This window comes from Coffea arabica, chromosome 9e (genome assembly GCF_036785885.1).
Source record: "Coffea arabica cultivar ET-39 chromosome 9e, Coffea Arabica ET-39 HiFi, whole genome shotgun sequence".
NCBI lineage: Eukaryota > Viridiplantae > Streptophyta > Magnoliopsida > Gentianales > Rubiaceae > Coffea > Coffea arabica.
In genome coordinates this window covers 9668989-9685338 of record NC_092327.1, presented here as the reverse complement: position 1 = coordinate 9685338, position 16350 = coordinate 9668989, and the positions used below count along the sequence as shown (strand labels likewise).

The following is a 16350-nucleotide window of genomic DNA, read 5'->3' as shown; positions in this document are numbered from 1 at the left end:
CTTCAATGCGGTCTGGGAATTCTTTATTGGGGTGTCCATCCCCAAAGCCATTGCCAGCACACTCATTGTGCTTATCCCAAAGAAGAAGGCATGCTTTTCCTTTGCCGACTTCAGACCAATAAGCCTGTGCACTTTCATCAACAAGATCTTCACCAAAGTGCTAAGCAGCCGGTTAAAGCCTCTTCTACCCTCGCTGGTCTCGCAGGAGCAGTCAGCTTTCGTCCAGGCTGCGAAATCTCAGATAACATACTCCTCGCATAGGAGTTGGTGTGCTCATTGGATAAAAAGGTGCGGGGACACAACGTTATTTTCAAGTTGGACATGATGAAGGCTTTCAACAAGGTCTCTTGGCCCTTCTTGGCCATGTTGATGTCAAAGCTCGGTTTTCATTCCCACTTTATTGCCCTTGCCATGCATAATTTGGCAGTTAGCTGGTTCTCATTGCTGATCAATGGGAAACCGTATGGGTTTTTCCAGGCCTCAAGGGGGATCAAACAGGGAGGCCCGCTTTCACCATTTTTGTTCATCCTCGCATCGGCGGCTCTAAGCATGGGCCTCAATCATCTAATAGCGACAGGCTTGATAGCTAGCTACGGGTTGCCCCGGGAATGCCTGAGCATCTCTCACTTAAGTTTTGCGGATGATATTATGATATTCACCAGGGCAGACAGGAGATCGGTCAGGGGACTCATGGACTTCCTGACCCTCTACGAGAAGGGCTCAGGCCAAAAGGTTAATTTGGCAAAGAGTTTCTTCATCTTCTCGGAGAAAAGCCCTCGGGGTCGGGCAAGACATGTTTCTTCTTTAACAGGTTTGAATAGGAGACGTCTTCCGATAGACTACTTGGGGTGCATGCTTTTCAAAGGCCGGCCCAAGGGAATCTATTTCCAACCTCTTGTAGCGAAGGTTTCCCAACGCCTTGCTGGGTGGCAGAGCAAGCTCTTAACAGCAAGTGGGCGACTTATACTTATTAAGCACGTTCTAGCTGCAATGCCTCTACATACTATGGCCGTCCTAGCCCCTCCTAAGTCGACCCTGAAAACACTAGAGAAATTGATGGCTCGTTTCTTCTGGGCAATTCGGATGGAGTACAGAGGAGGCACTGGCTCTCATGGGATAAATTATGTTACCCAGTGGAGGAAAATGGCCTTGGGTTCCGACGGCTTGATGACGTATGCATGGCCTTCAGTTGCAAGCTTCGGTGGAAATTTCGATCCCATGTGACCCTCTGGTCCGATTTTTCGGATTCCAAGTACGTCAAACAATTTGACCACGCCTCCATAACTATATTGCGGCAAGCGGACTTATGGATTTAGCGAAAAATGCTTGATGCACGCGACGTTGTAGAAGGTTACTCCCATATACTGGTTCGGGATGGGTCATCATCATTTTGGTACGACAATTGGCTCGGCAATGGCCCTTTGGCAGCATTCTTGACAGCAGTCCCTTCCCCTCAAGCTTGCATCTCCAATTTCTTCGATAATGGGGGCTGGAATTTCAAAGCACTCGAACCGAACACCTCTCCTGCCCAGCAGGCAAAGATTCGGCAACTCTCATTGCACCCCGACATGAAGGATGAGCTTGTGTGGTCTCCTGTAGCCACCGGTCACTTCTCCCTCTAGTCGGCCTACAACGTTATCCGACGCTGGAGACCGCCAATGGTATCACGGCGCTATATTTGGAACTTACGAATCCCATTGTGCATTTCAATATTCATGTGGCGGCTTTTGAACAATGCGATTCCCCTGCCTGATATTCTCCAAAGCTTAGGATTCAACATGCACTCAAAATGCCCCTTCTACCCCAGCTGCGAGACACTGGACCATTTATTCTCCTTGTGCCCTCTTGCTGATGAACTCTGGTCTTTCTTTGAGCGGCTTCTAGATATTTCGCGGTCTAGGAATGATGAAATTCTAGCTCGTCTGCAAGGCCTATGGTCTCACTCCACTGAGTCGTCCACGAGAGGCTGCTTTTCACAGGTTCTGCCCGCCGTTGTTTGTTGGGAAATCTGGAAAGATCGGAACCTCCACTTCTTTGAAGGTATAGTCACCTTGGCTGCTCAGCTCCGTCGTCTCATCATGATGAATGTGCAAGCCATCGTGCGTGCCTGGCCCCGGCCAAGCAAGAATTCAGACGCCGGTCTTCCGACCACGGGCTTGATTTCTTTCCCTGCCCCACGAAGGCCCTGTTCAAAACAAACCTTTTTTTGGGAAGCACCCCCGTTCCCACTAACGAAACTAAACATGGATGGGTCCTCACTGGGCAACCCCGAGCTCTCCGGTGGGAGAGGTATCATTCGGGATCATTCAGGGCATGTGCTAGCGGCTTTTTCTACTTTCTTTGGACATTGCACAAGCTTAGAAGCGGAGGCACGGGCACTGTTAGAAGGGCTTCTTAACTGCCAGGCACACGGTTGTTCCTGGGTTTGGATAGAAATGGACTTCAAAGTGTTGTTGGATGTGATTCGGGTGAAAGTAAAATGCCCGTGGCGCATTGATAATATTGTCTGCCAGATCTAGTCAATCGCCCGGGCTTGGCATTTTCACTTTCTTCACGGGTTCCGACAAGTCAACGCGGTGGCGGACGTGCTCGCACGCCTCACCAGTACTAATCAAACCTCCTCCCGCTGCCTCTCACACAACCTGTCGCACCCAGTCAAAGGAATTGTTTGTCTAGATAGGGTTCACTACCCTTACTTCCGTTCTTCATGAGCACGAAAGTGTTTTCTATTAGGACAGGGAGTAGTGAGTCTTGTAAAGGCTTTCATAGCCTCTTTTATGCACTTGCATACGTTGAATAAAACTTGGATTTTGTTTATAAAAAAAAAAACTGTGGATCATGATTTTACCATTTTATCTACTCACATTAGATCCAAAGATGGAAAAAAAAAAGTAGAACATTCACTCCTTAGTTCAAAACTTTTCACTCAACAAAGAAAGCCTTTACTTTTGTAATGACGTAAAAATATATTTCTTCTCAAGTTCAAGGTACCAAACACCATGAAATAATAACACTTAAGAAAAAGGTAATAAATAATATATTTTACCACAAAAGAAAAAGGCGAATTGCAGTAAACTCTTCTAACTTTTAGTCTAAAAATTAATTTGCACAGTAACAATTATCTTTTAGGCACTTTGCTCCCCTTTATCAATCAAAGTCATGTTCAACTGTTAAATAATGTCCAAATTTCAAATCGACCATACAAAATATATTAATTTAAGGTTTACCCTAAGAACTATGACTATAATTTCACTTTGTTCCCTAATGAATTATATTGACAATTTACTTTGCTATGTTAATTTTTTTTCTCACTTTTATCTTTTATTTCTTCTCTCTCTTCTTTTACCTTTTGTTAATATCTTTTCCCCATTCCCTCTCATCACTCTATTCTAAGCTATAATGTCATTATGAATGATTGGTTAACACAAGGCATAGGTTTTAGACTTTTAGGGAAATGGCCATTTTCCCTCACCTTTGAGATTTTGGTCAATTTAGTCCCTTATCTATTATCACAATCATTTTAGTCTCTTGTCCTTATAGAAAAACCAATCTAGAACCTCAAATAAAAAATTAAAAATTTCTAATAGAATTAGTGATATGCACGGTGTGTGAAGCATTAAAAATGACCATTTTGATCCATTATTTTTAAGGTCATGTCCGATTTTGTCCTTTCAGCAATTTAAACTCTCATTTTCACAAAATAAAGTCAATGTAGGACTTTAAATGGGAATTGAAAAACCCTAATGGAGTAGGTTTTGTACAAGTTTACATTTGAATAAAAGAATAGGAAAAATAAATAGCACATGCACGTCCCAAATAATATGTGATGACATTTAAATGACAAAATTAGACATGACCGCGAAAATAATTGACCAAAAGTTACTTTTAATATTGCATATGCCGTGCATGTGATTAACCCTGTTAGAACTTTTCAATTTTTCATTAGAGGTCCTAGATTGACATTTTTTTCTATAAAGATAAGCAACTAAAATATATGTGATAATAGATAAGGGACTAAATTACTCGTAAGGAATTAGTGGTAGGAATTACTCGTAAGCGATTTGAGAAATTTATACTAGACTCGTAAGAGTGAGTAATTACAATGTTAAAGGAATTAAATTGGAGGATTAGTGCACAAGTGAAACAAACAAGAGAGAAAAGTGGTAGTGCACCTCACTATTTGAACACTATTCAAAGCTGACTTTTGTAAAGCTTCTTGGTCACATTTTCTTCAAGCTTCCAAAGCAAGATTGATCACTCAAAACACTCTCTCTCTCACTCCTTGTTCGGCTGACCCAAAGAAAGAAAAGGAGGGAAGAAAGCTCTCTTCAAAGAAAAGGAGGGAAGAAAGCTCTCTTCATCTTGCTCCAATTTTGCTTCCATTTCACTTGAAAATCTTCACCCAACTCACAAAACCTTTGGAGATTAGTTCTAGCTTGGAGAAAGACAACATCTTGTGGAGTTTCTTGGAGGATTTGTGGTGGAAAATCTGATTTTTCATCTAGGGTTAGAGGTAACCCTTTAACTCTTCTAGTCTTTCCATTTTCTTCAAGAATGAAGGTTAATTTTCATGGGTTTACAACCCTAAGCAAGAAACTAGGTTAGAGGACATGAGGAAACCATTTACCTTGCTTTAATCTCTAGGCTAGCAGTCTTGAGGAGGCTTGTAGGTAGCTGCCTTGAGGATATGTTGCTTGGTTAATGTTGGTTGTGTGATGAATGAAAGGATTACGGTTAGAAAATGAAGAGAAAGTTAGAAAATTTTGGTTAGTGCGCTGGCCGAAAATTCTGGTCATGTTGTTCACTTTTTATTTCAAAATTTTGATGCTTGGTTGGTTGTAAAATTGATGGATATATGTTGTACATTGTGTGTACAAAGTACCTTTCAAAAATTGTTACATTTGGTTGCACAATGTAAGGATCGGAAACAACCAAGTGAAAGAGATAAACAATGCAAAGATCATAAATGTAACAATAAGTAAAAGGAAAGAATTGCAAACCAATTAACTACCCAACTCCTCTTGAGCTTCAAACAAGCTACTTCAAATTGATGAATTACAATCACTCTTGTGTACAAAGGAAGGTTCACCTCCTCCTTGCCCCGAACTCCCTCGGTCAAGCCAGGACGTTTTACTATCCCTCAGGACAACCCTCACAGAGCTACACTCATGAAGTATTCACTCACAAATGAAAAGCTTACAATGAACCTCACACCACTAAGACTACAAATCTTCTTTGAAGAGTATTTTCTCAGTAAAATCTCTCTAGATCTTTTGTATCTTCAGTGTGCCAAAGTTGTTTGAAATATCTGACCAACCACTATTTATATAGGATCAAGAAAGTGCCTCATTAGTGCTTCCAACGGATAGAAAGTAGCTGAAGAGTCAACTAGCCGTTGGAGTGTCGGACGTCCGATAGCCCTGTTTTATGCGTCCGACAGCAGGCAGTAAGTTTGAGAAATTTTCTTCAATTCTTTCGGACGTCCGGTAGGTCGGTGTTCTACGTCCGAAGTGACGCAACGATTATCGGACGTCCGATCCTGACTTCTGGAGCTTCCGACAGCTTCAGCATACTTTGTCCCCTTTCAATTGCACTTGTTCATGGAATCAAATAACTTCAAAACTGAAAGTATATCTTGAAGAAATATTAGTATCATCCATTTGTTTTGTAAACATCAAAAGATAGGGATCAAGATCAACATTCTCCCCCTTTTTGATGATGACAAAACAATGGATGGAAAGAAACAAAAATAAGTATAAACTCCCCCTCAATCATCGCATCCAAAACTTATAATTTCAGAAAAACTCCCCCTTACACATAGCATCCATCTCTCCCCCTTTTTGTCATCATAAGATGAGAGTAAAAAATCAACTATCATAATCCAGCAACAATAACAGAGTATAAAAACAGAAAAATGACAGCAATCACAGCTTATGGCTCAATTTGGACTGACTTATGAGTTGAATCTCTTTGAGATGTCTTCTAAAGATAATTAGTATGTGAAGTATAGGTTTTAGCAGGCCAAGTTGTATGAATTTTTGATATTTATAACTCAAGTTATGATTTTTCTAAATGAAGGGTATTAGTTAGGGTTTTTGTGCATATTAGGGTTTTTGGTGTGGCTTTGGTGCATTTTGGTGGTGTGATCACTTGCTGAGGTGTGTGTACTAAATTTGGTGATTAAGAGTGAGTTTTAGATAAGAAATATGTGTGATTAGAAGTGATAATAATAATTTAGTGAATTATAAGTTAAAACCCTAGTACGTGTGAAATAAGGAAAATCGGGTTGAACCGATGTGTACAGTTCGTTACCGATTGAGTGCACTACTTTATTACCTTAATCTCCTTGTTATTAATTGAGAAAAATCATCCCTAAAATATCTCCTAAAGTAGTCAAAATTTTGGACTAAAGAAAAGGGAGAAAAGAAAAAAAATAAGTAGCCATCTTGAGTTGACACTTGTTGGCAATCCATGGAACTTTGACCAAATGAGTTTCCTTCCTTCTTATCTTTCTTCTTGGCTCCACTCTCTTCCATTTTCTTCCTTCTTGGCTGAAAATAAGAGAGGGAAAAGAGAGAAAAAAACTTCAACTCCAACCTTGATTCTTCCTTGTTGAGCTGAAATTAACCGAACCAAACCGATTAAATTTACCTTTTGGTGCTTGGAAGGCTTGGTGTGCTGAAATTTTGGGAAGATAGTGGTGTGTTTCTCACCTACAAGGAGTTTCTAGAAGGTACCATGGCTGTCTTTCTTATTTTTCTTCCTTAATCATGTTTAAGTTTGGATAGAAACTTCTATTCTTGGCTAATGATGGTTATTTAAGTAGTTTTGATTGATATGGTGGATGTTTAGCTAGGGTTTACATTTTTAGCCTTGATTATGGTTATTTATCTAGTAATGGATGTTATAGAGTTAGTAATTGTTGGTTTTGATGATTGACTGCTTATTAGATATGAAATTCTAGAGGAAAAGTTCAAATTCCAGAAATTGAACTAACCTGTTTAGCTTCTGACCTGTTTAATTCATCCATGTTAGAGCCGAATCAAGCTTAGGTCAAAACATGAAAGTTGTAGGAAATGATGTTATATAGTTTCCTGTAAAATTTCAGCTCAATCATAGTACTTTATCATGTGAAATGACCAAAATACCCTTGACTGGCAAATGTACAGTGTTGCGGACAGTTTCTATTTTCCTCTGCGATGTCACATTTTGACCTTGAAAATGGACTAATTGGCCGTTGATGTCTTCATATGATTTGTATTTCTCTGTCTTAGCTTCGAAATGGTATAAAGTGTACAACAATCCGAGAAACATAGCTTCAGTTGTGACCAAAACACCAAGAGAAGTCAAATCTGCCATTTAGCTATTTGCCTTTAAACTTGATTTCCGGATGCCTTGTTAAGACTTGTGTTGTAATTGGATTATTTTGAGCCTAGTTGAAGGGCTATTGTGGTAACATTGCCTATGTGTGACATTGGAGTTGATTTGAGGAAAATAATAAAGCCATAAATGGCTGAAAAATAGGTAAACACAAGGGGCATGCCGCCCAAATTTTCACTAGAGGTATAAACTAGCATTTGGAGTTCTGGTTCTGTAATCTGCAAATTCGACCCAGATCCACTGAAAACTGGGTTGAGTTGTCTTCATGAAAGTTGTAACCCTTTGTCTTAGCTTCGAGAAGCTACCTAGTACACCTTGATCGGATAACAACATCTCTGGTTATGGTCAAAACCGTGTAACCCATTTTTATACCATTTTCATTTCCGCGCACGCGCACATGCATTTCTTTGCCGTTTTTGCCGTCTTGGCCGTTTTAGTCCTTACTTCCATTTGTGATGGTCGGTTGACTGATAGTCGAGTATAATCTTCTGTCACAGGCAGTGACGAACCGGACGGAGTCGGTGGACCTGTATAAAGTGCCTTGATTTACGCGCTAACTATTTTGAGTGAGTAATTGGGTTGGTTTATATGATAAATTATCGATGTGATTTGTATATGTTGAATGGGTACTTAGGTGAGGGTGTACTTTATCTTACTCGACCTAAACCCATTCTCTGTTGTTGACTCAATATGTGAGAATACATGCTTTGTGCTGAGTAACACCCTTTTGCTGTGTGCTGTTGGGGTGATTACATGACTTGAGTTGAACCCTTTGTGTTGTGTGCTGGTGGGGTGAGTACTTTGTTGAGAGATATCATCTATTGAGAGATTGGATATCTCAGGGCTTGGTTCCAACCCGGTTCCAAGGATAGACGAACTATTCGAGCCAGTCGGGGCTTGGTCGAAGATAGTTCCATGCTAACCTTGGGATTTTGTTCTTTGTTAAAGCTTTGATTAAAGCTAAGTTATTTTGTTTCGCTCGAGCTGTTGTACGCTGTTGACTGGCCAGCGGGGGTTGATAAGGTGAACGGGGAAAGTTAAGTGAAGTCTACGGTCTATGAGTATTTTGGTTGACGGAGTGTCAACAGGTGGTCAAGCTCGGGGAATTGAACTGGCTTTGAATCCACCCGTATCCTACCATTATGATGTTACATTTCTGTCTATTGATGTGAAATATCTTGGTTACATGTTTATTTGGATGTGATTTTACATTTTTACCCCCGATTGTTCACTAAGCATATAGCTTACCCCATTCCATTTGTTTTCCTTAGCAGGGGGTACAAGCGAGGTGTGAGACTTGTACAGAGTAGTCTAGTTTTGAAATTTTGAATTGTACTCGCGCTAGCACCCGATTAGGGTTGATTGGACTTGGATTGTAAACACGTTAATATATTTGGGCGTGTATAAGCCTTGTAGCTGGATCTGAGCATCAATGTATATATTAAGTTTGAACTTGTTGTGTTACTTATTTGCTATGAATGTAAGTTATTTTCTTGAGTTTCGAGCGAGTGAGTCCTGGTGAGAGCTGGGCAAGCGATCCGCTAAACCCTTTGGTATGCCCTAGGGGGAGGTGGGGTCGTCACAGAACCCATGTGATCCTCATTGTTTGTGCGGTGTCTTGGATCATGTACTTGACATTTGCACCAATGTCTACCAAAGCCATAGTTTTGTGCCCAACTATATTTGATTCCACGTATGTATGCCCCTTTCGTTGATCATTCACCTTTGAATGTACTGCGTTGAGTTGTATACACGCGATCCACCATTGTTCCAGTTCTTGGCACGACTCCTGTATAATAGCAACAAATTTGCCTTGGTGTGGACAATCCCTCGAGCAATGTGACATTTCATAACATATACAATATTTAAACTCCTTGCAGGTCTTGTCACTATTCCATTTTCCAGCCCTATTCTGGCTAAACTTGCTCCCGTCTCCTTCATTCGAGCATGAGGTTGACTTGGCTCAATCTCCCCAACTTGAACCTTGGCTAGACCCATTACTTTTCCCATTAGTCACATCCCTGCACTCCTCTATTCCACCTCAATTTTGGCCCATGGCCTTAAGCCATCCATAAAAGTGAAGAGAGCATCCTTCGGGCTCATATCTGGGATTTCCAGTAGTAGCTTTGAGAACTCCTCAATATATTCACGGATATGTTTTCTTTGTGTTGGAGATGACCAAGAGTAACCCGCACTTCGTCTTCTGTGTTAGCTAGGTAGAATTGTTCCTTCAACTTGAACGTGTCCCAATTTGTGATGGCATTGGACCCTCACCATACATCATCATACCTACATCTCGACCATACTAATGGCAAGTTCTTCAAGTATAGCAGGGACGTTCTTAATCTAGCACCATTTCCTATGATGCCAAGGTCCTCGAAGTACCATTCGAACACATAAAGAAAATTCTCAATACCCTATGCTTTCCATTGTACTCTATAAGCCTCGGGTCTCAGCACCTCTACTATTAGTGTGGCTATAACCGCATCCGTTGCCCTTTGTAACCTAAACACGTCAAGTTCAATCCTCAGCATCTATAGCTCCTCCTGAACACTTGACATTTCTCCAGTTGTCATACTAAGCACTCCTTGCTAGTTGCACCTGGTATGCCTCAAGCTCCTCCCTAAGTTTCGCAACCTCTTTATGGAGTGACACAGCCTCGAGCCTAAGGGCTTCGTTTTCTTAGTACAACTTATCCATGGCCCAATTTAGAGTACCTTTCATCTCTCCTCGCAACTCATCCCCATCGAGTTGCCCAATGTGTTGGTCCAACTCTTCCCAATGGTCTACTACAGCTAATTCCACCCTTATCTTCTAGGGTAGCCATGTCGACCCAATGGCTTCACTCAAACCTTGGTATCAAACTCTGATACTACTTGTCATGGGTTGTCTACTTGATATACACTAAAGCCCATGCAACACTAGCAAACTTGCATGCAGAAGGTAGGAGATAAGCTAGTTCAGCCTTTCGTCTAAAATGGGCAGAATGTGCGGAAGGATATGATAAAACACCCAAAAATATAGTTTGGAAGTAAGAAAGAAGGCTCTTAGAGAACTTGGAAACTCTTGTATTGCACTCTCAAAGATTTATAGCTCAATTTGTTATAAATGAGGAGGTCTTGCCCTAATTATAGATAAGCCTAATGATTCAAGATGATTCTAGACTATTCTACTCCTAAGATACCCACTCTTGGGCTCTAGAACTTTTTGCTAACCTCTTGAACGTTCCATTACTACTTACAAGTGAGAACCTCTAGAAGGTTCTGCCCTATTTTAGTCCTAAACTTACAAAGTTTCTAAGCTTTTCTAGCATGCCCATAAGAAACCTAGAGTATTCTGGGGGTTTCCCTAACTCTCTAGCAATTTATGCTCCCAACAAGAGCTCTAAACATTGGCCATAGCCTCTATGGCCTCCCTTTCCTTAGTTGTAACAGACTATGCCTCCACTACCAGTCTTGAGTTTTCCTTGATTTCCCTACAGCTTAGTATGTTTGGCTGATTGCGAAATGGACAAGTGCAGACCGTGTCACTCGGATGTCGACTATATGTTGGTCATCATAAAAAGATGTATTTTCAAGACATGCCATTCAGTTGTCAAGAGGATTGGTTCATGGAAGAATAGACTTTTGTCTCATAGTGGTAAGATAATTTTTTTACATATATGTCGACATCTATCTAGTTCATATGCGAATCCTCCAAAAAGGATTTTTGAGATGATTAGAAAAGTTCTTGCTAATTTTCTTTAGTACTTGTCTAAATATTGGATGAAACACCACTAGATTAAGTTGTCTGAACTTTGCTTTCTAAGAAATGAGGGAGAAGCTAGTGTTCAGTCTCTTATTGATGTTTTTTCAATCAAGTTTTGGTGAAATTTTTGAAGTCAGACTTCTTTGTGGGCTGTCTACAAAATACTGTTTTAATGCTCATCCTTATGAAGTTCAGCTTTCACAAATGCATTCATTTACTTGGTCTTGTTGGGGATAAGAGAGGTAGCTAATTTTTTATTAACTAGCTTTTAAAAGATGGTTCTTGTAATTTCTGATTCGATAATTGGTTGGGAACTGGTGCATTATCATCTCGAGTAGAGGAAACTTTGAATAATATAGTAGCTGATTTTGTTCAAAAAGGGGAACGGGATTAGAATCTATTAAATGTTTGGTTGCCTCGAGAAATTATTTCAAAAATTTTGTAGGTTCAGTTGCTATATTTCCAGGAGCGAGACATCATGATCTGCACTGTTACTAACTTTGGGAATTTTTCCACTTCTATGGATTTTCAACTTTAAAGGAGATTCAAAGGTTCTTCATTCATGTTTGGCAGATTATGGCATAAGTATATACCTTTGAAGATATCCTTTTTTGTGTTGCACCTTTTGCTAAACTGTTTACATATTCATGATTTTGTTAATATATAGAACTCTCTAACTGAAAAATATAAGTCTTATTCTCTTTTCTCTTGTAATATAAAACATTATTTGAGTTTCTTTTTCATTTCTAGTATTTCCAACATAGTTGTAGTTTACTCTAGTTGATAATCACTTAATTAGACAAATAAGCTTTGTAATCTAGCTTTCTTGAGAATGCAGCTTCAAGTCACATATTCTTATATATGAAACTTTTTTTCACTATTTTAGTTTAGCCCCTTATCAGGTTGTTAATTTCTTCTTCAAGATTTTTATTTGCATTATGTTTATAAATGTAACTAATCATGAGGCGATTTAAGTTCTTTAAATTAAAGTGTACGACACCATATCACGACTTATTGATCACACACTATTTTCTTAATGAAAATGTACAAACACTCCCGTTGACTCAGAATGATGCTCCGCTCCAATTCTGTCTCTTTCCTGGTAATTCTCAAACCTATGTTATATTTTTCAGCTCTTTCCAACTTTGTTCAGAAGTTCGGGTTCGGGTTTCACCTAGGCTTGTTCAATACGTCGAATAAAATTTGGGTTTGCTGGAAATCATCCTTTGCTGTCCATATAGTGAAAAATGACGATCAACTATTCCACTTGGCTGTTACGCATGAATCCTTTTCCACAGTTTTTTACTGCTCCTTTATTTACGCTAAGTGTACACGGTGGGAACGGCAAGCGCTATGGGGCTCTTTGACTAGTATTTGCCAATCTATAGAGTAGCGGCCATGGCTTGTGGGAGGTGATTTCAATGTCATATCCTCACTAGATGAATATTCTGGAAGCTCCCCCAAAGATAATTGTGCGATCGCTGATTTCAACACTTTCATCCATGGCTGTTCACTCAAAATAAGCGCAGGTAACCGGAAGTCCATTTACTTGGTCGGGTATTCGCAATGGGAGACGAATGTGGAAAAAGCTCGACTGTGTGCTCTATAATCATGAGTGGGAGCAGCTTTTCCTGTGTTTCACAGTCCATCATCTGAGTCACGCAACTTCAGATCACTCACCTCTCCTCTATTCCATAGGCGACCTTCAACGGCCTGGTCCGAAGTCGTTTAAGTTTCAGCATATGTCGGTTAAGCACCCCACTTTTATGGAAACAGTTTGCCAAAACTGGAGCTTACCGTCGAGGGCTACGGAATGTATGCCTTAGCAAGCAAATTGAAATGTTTGCGGCAATGTTTGCGCGAGTAGAACAAATCCACGTTCGGCAATATATTTGATAAGGTGGCTCAAGCCGAAGAGCTGGTTCGCCAGAAGGAAATTTTCCTTGAGCAAGTCAACACGGATGAAGCTCACGCGGAGTGGAGTCGTGCTCACGCAGCCCTCCTCCAAGCTCTGGCAAACGAGGAACTTTACTGGAAGCAGAAAGCCCGAGTTAAATGGTTGAAGGAGGGTGAATCAAACTCAAAGTTTTTCCACTCATCTCTACGGGAGAAGAGAAATCGACTAAGTATAACTCGCATCAAGAACTCGAACGGGGAGTGGGTCGACAAGTTGGAGGCTATTGAGAAGGAGGGGGTGACCTTCTTCCAGAACTTATTGACAAGTGACCAACAGTGTGCTGAGGGCAGTAATGCTACTCACCAGCTTATCCAGCACATTCCCAGACGTGTCACTGCACAACAAAACGAGATTCTGATAGGGGAGGTGTCATTGAATGAGGTTAAAGCTGCGGTCTTTAGGCTGGATGGGGACAGTGCCGCTGGTGCAGATGGGTTTTTAGGGTGCTTCTTCCACCATTGTTAGGACCTTGTCGCCCTTGATGTCTTCAATGCGGTCTGGGAATTCTTTATTGGGGTGTCCATCCCCAAAGCCATTGCCAGCACACTCATTGTGCTTATCCCAAAGAAGAAGGCATGCTTTTCCTTTGCCGACTTCAGACCAATAAGCCTGTGCACTTTCATCAACAAGATCTTCACCAAAGTGCTAAGCAGCCGGTTAAAGCCTCTTCTACCCTCGCTGGTCTCGCAGGAGCAGTCAGCTTTCGTCCAGGCTGCGAAATCTCAGATAACATACTCCTCGCATAGGAGTTGGTGTGCTCATTGGATAAAAAGGTGCGGGGACACAACGTTATTTTCAAGTTGGACATGATGAAGGCTTTCAACAAGGTCTCTTGGCCCTTCTTGGCCATGTTGATGTCAAAGCTCGGTTTTCATTCCCACTTTATTGCCCTTGCCATGCATAATTTGGCAGTTAGCTGGTTCTCATTGCTGATCAATGGGAAACCGTATGGGTTTTTCCAGGCCTCAAGGGGGATCAAACAGGGAGGCCCGCTTTCACCATTTTTGTTCATCCTCGCATCGGCGGCTCTAAGCATGGGCCTCAATCATCTAATAGCGACAGGCTTGATAGCTAGCTACGGGTTGCCCCGGGAATGCCTGAGCATCTCTCACTTAAGTTTTGCGGATGATATTATGATATTCACCAGGGCAGACAGGAGATCGGTCAGGGGACTCATGGACTTCCTGACCCTCTACGAGAAGGGCTCAGGCCAAAAGGTTAATTTGGCAAAGAGTTTCTTCATCTTCTCGGAGAAAAGCCCTCGGGGTCGGGCAAGACATGTTTCTTCTTTAACAGGTTTGAATAGGAGACGTCTTCCGATAGACTACTTGGGGTGCATGCTTTTCAAAGGCCGGCCCAAGGGAATCTATTTCCAACCTCTTGTAGCGAAGGTTTCCCAACGCCTTGCTGGGTGGCAGAGCAAGCTCTTAACAGCAAGTGGGCGACTTATACTTATTAAGCACGTTCTAGCTGCAATGCCTCTACATACTATGGCCGTCCTAGCCCCTCCTAAGTCGACCCTGAAAACACTAGAGAAATTGATGGCTCGTTTCTTCTGGGCAATTCGGATGGAGTACAGAGGAGGCACTGGCTCTCATGGGATAAATTATGTTACCCAGTGGAGGAAAATGGCCTTGGGTTCCGACGGCTTGATGACGTATGCATGGCCTTCAGTTGCAAGCTTCGGTGGAAATTTCGATCCCATGTGACCCTCTGGTCCGATTTTTCGGATTCCAAGTACGTCAAACAATTTGACCACGCCTCCATAACTATATTGCGGCAAGCGGACTTATGGATTTAGCGAAAAATGCTTGATGCACGCGACGTTGTAGAAGGTTACTCCCATATACTGGTTCGGGATGGGTCATCATCATTTTGGTACGACAATTGGCTCGGCAATGGCCCTTTGGCAGCATTCTTGACAGCAGTCCCTTCCCCTCAAGCTTGCATCTCCAATTTCTTCGATAATGGGGGCTGGAATTTCAAAGCACTCGAACCGAACACCTCTCCTGCCCAGCAGGCAAAGATTCGGCAACTCTCATTGCACCCCGACATGAAGGATGAGCTTGTGTGGTCTCCTGTAGCCACCGGTCACTTCTCCCTCTAGTCGGCCTACAACGTTATCCGACGCTGGAGACCGCCAATGGTATCACGGCGCTATATTTGGAACTTACGAATCCCATTGTGCATTTCAATATTCATGTGGCGGCTTTTGAACAATGCGATTCCCCTGCCTGATATTCTCCAAAGCTTAGGATTCAACATGCACTCAAAATGCCCCTTCTACCCCAGCTGCGAGACACTGGACCATTTATTCTCCTTGTGCCCTCTTGCTGATGAACTCTGGTCTTTCTTTGAGCGGCTTCTAGATATTTCGCGGTCTAGGAATGATGAAATTCTAGCTCGTCTGCAAGGCCTATGGTCTCACTCCACTGAGTCGTCCACGAGAGGCTGCTTTTCACAGGTTCTGCCCGCCGTTGTTTGTTGGGAAATCTGGAAAGATCGGAACCTCCACTTCTTTGAAGGTATAGTCACCTTGGCTGCTCAGCTCCGTCGTCTCATCATGATGAATGTGCAAGCCATCGTGCGTGCCTGGCCCCGGCCAAGCAAGAATTCAGACGCCGGTCTTCCGACCACGGGCTTGATTTCTTTCCCTGCCCCACGAAGGCCCTGTTCAAAACAAACCTTTTTTTGGGAAGCACCCCCGTTCCCACTAACGAAACTAAACATGGATGGGTCCTCACTGGGCAACCCCGAGCTCTCCGGTGGGAGAGGTATCATTCGGGATCATTCAGGGCATGTGCTAGCGGCTTTTTCTACTTTCTTTGGACATTGCACAAGCTTAGAAGCGGAGGCACGGGCACTGTTAGAAGGGCTTCTTAACTGCCAGGCACACGGTTGTTCCTGGGTTTGGATAGAAATGGACTTCAAAGTGTTGTTGGATGTGATTCGGGTGAAAGTAAAATGCCCGTGGCGCATTGATAATATTGTCTGCCAGATCTAGTCAATCGCCCGGGCTTGGCATTTTCACTTTCTTCACGGGTTCCGACAAGTCAACGCGGTGGCGGACGTGCTCGCACGCCTCACCAGTACTAATCAAACCTCCTCCCGCTGCCTCTCACACAACCTGTCGCACCCAGTCAAAGGAATTGTTTGTCTAGATAGGGTTCACTACCCTTACTTCCGTTCTTCATGAGCACGAAAGTGTTTTCTATTAGGACAGGGAGTAGTGAGTCTTGTAAAGGCTTTCATAGCCTCTTTTATGC

The 16350-nt window shown here is 42.1% G+C and overlaps 2 protein-coding genes across 2 annotated transcripts; both read left to right on the top strand.

Annotated features, from left to right (window-relative positions):
* The first annotated feature begins 1658 nt into the window (after positions 1 to 1658).
* Positions 1659 to 2519, top strand: LOC140014590 (uncharacterized). The gene has a single exon (XM_072065653.1). It carries the CDS (start codon positions 1659 to 1661, stop codon positions 2517 to 2519), a length of 861 nt encoding a protein of 286 aa, XP_071921754.1.
* A 12708-nt stretch (positions 2520 to 15227) lies between these two features.
* On the top strand, positions 15228 to 16088 carry LOC140014589 (uncharacterized). Its single transcript, XM_072065652.1, has one exon. It carries the CDS (start codon positions 15228 to 15230, stop codon positions 16086 to 16088), a length of 861 nt encoding a protein of 286 aa, XP_071921753.1.
* The last annotated feature ends 262 nt before the right edge of the window (positions 16089 to 16350 follow it).

Excerpts from the sequence above, each read along its gene's own strand:
- LOC140014589 (XM_072065652.1), top strand. The coding sequence starts at position 15,228 with ATGGTATCACGGCGCTATATTTGGAACTTACGAATCCCATTGTGCATT.
- LOC140014590 (XM_072065653.1), top strand. The coding sequence starts at position 1,659 with ATGGTATCACGGCGCTATATTTGGAACTTACGAATCCCATTGTGCATT.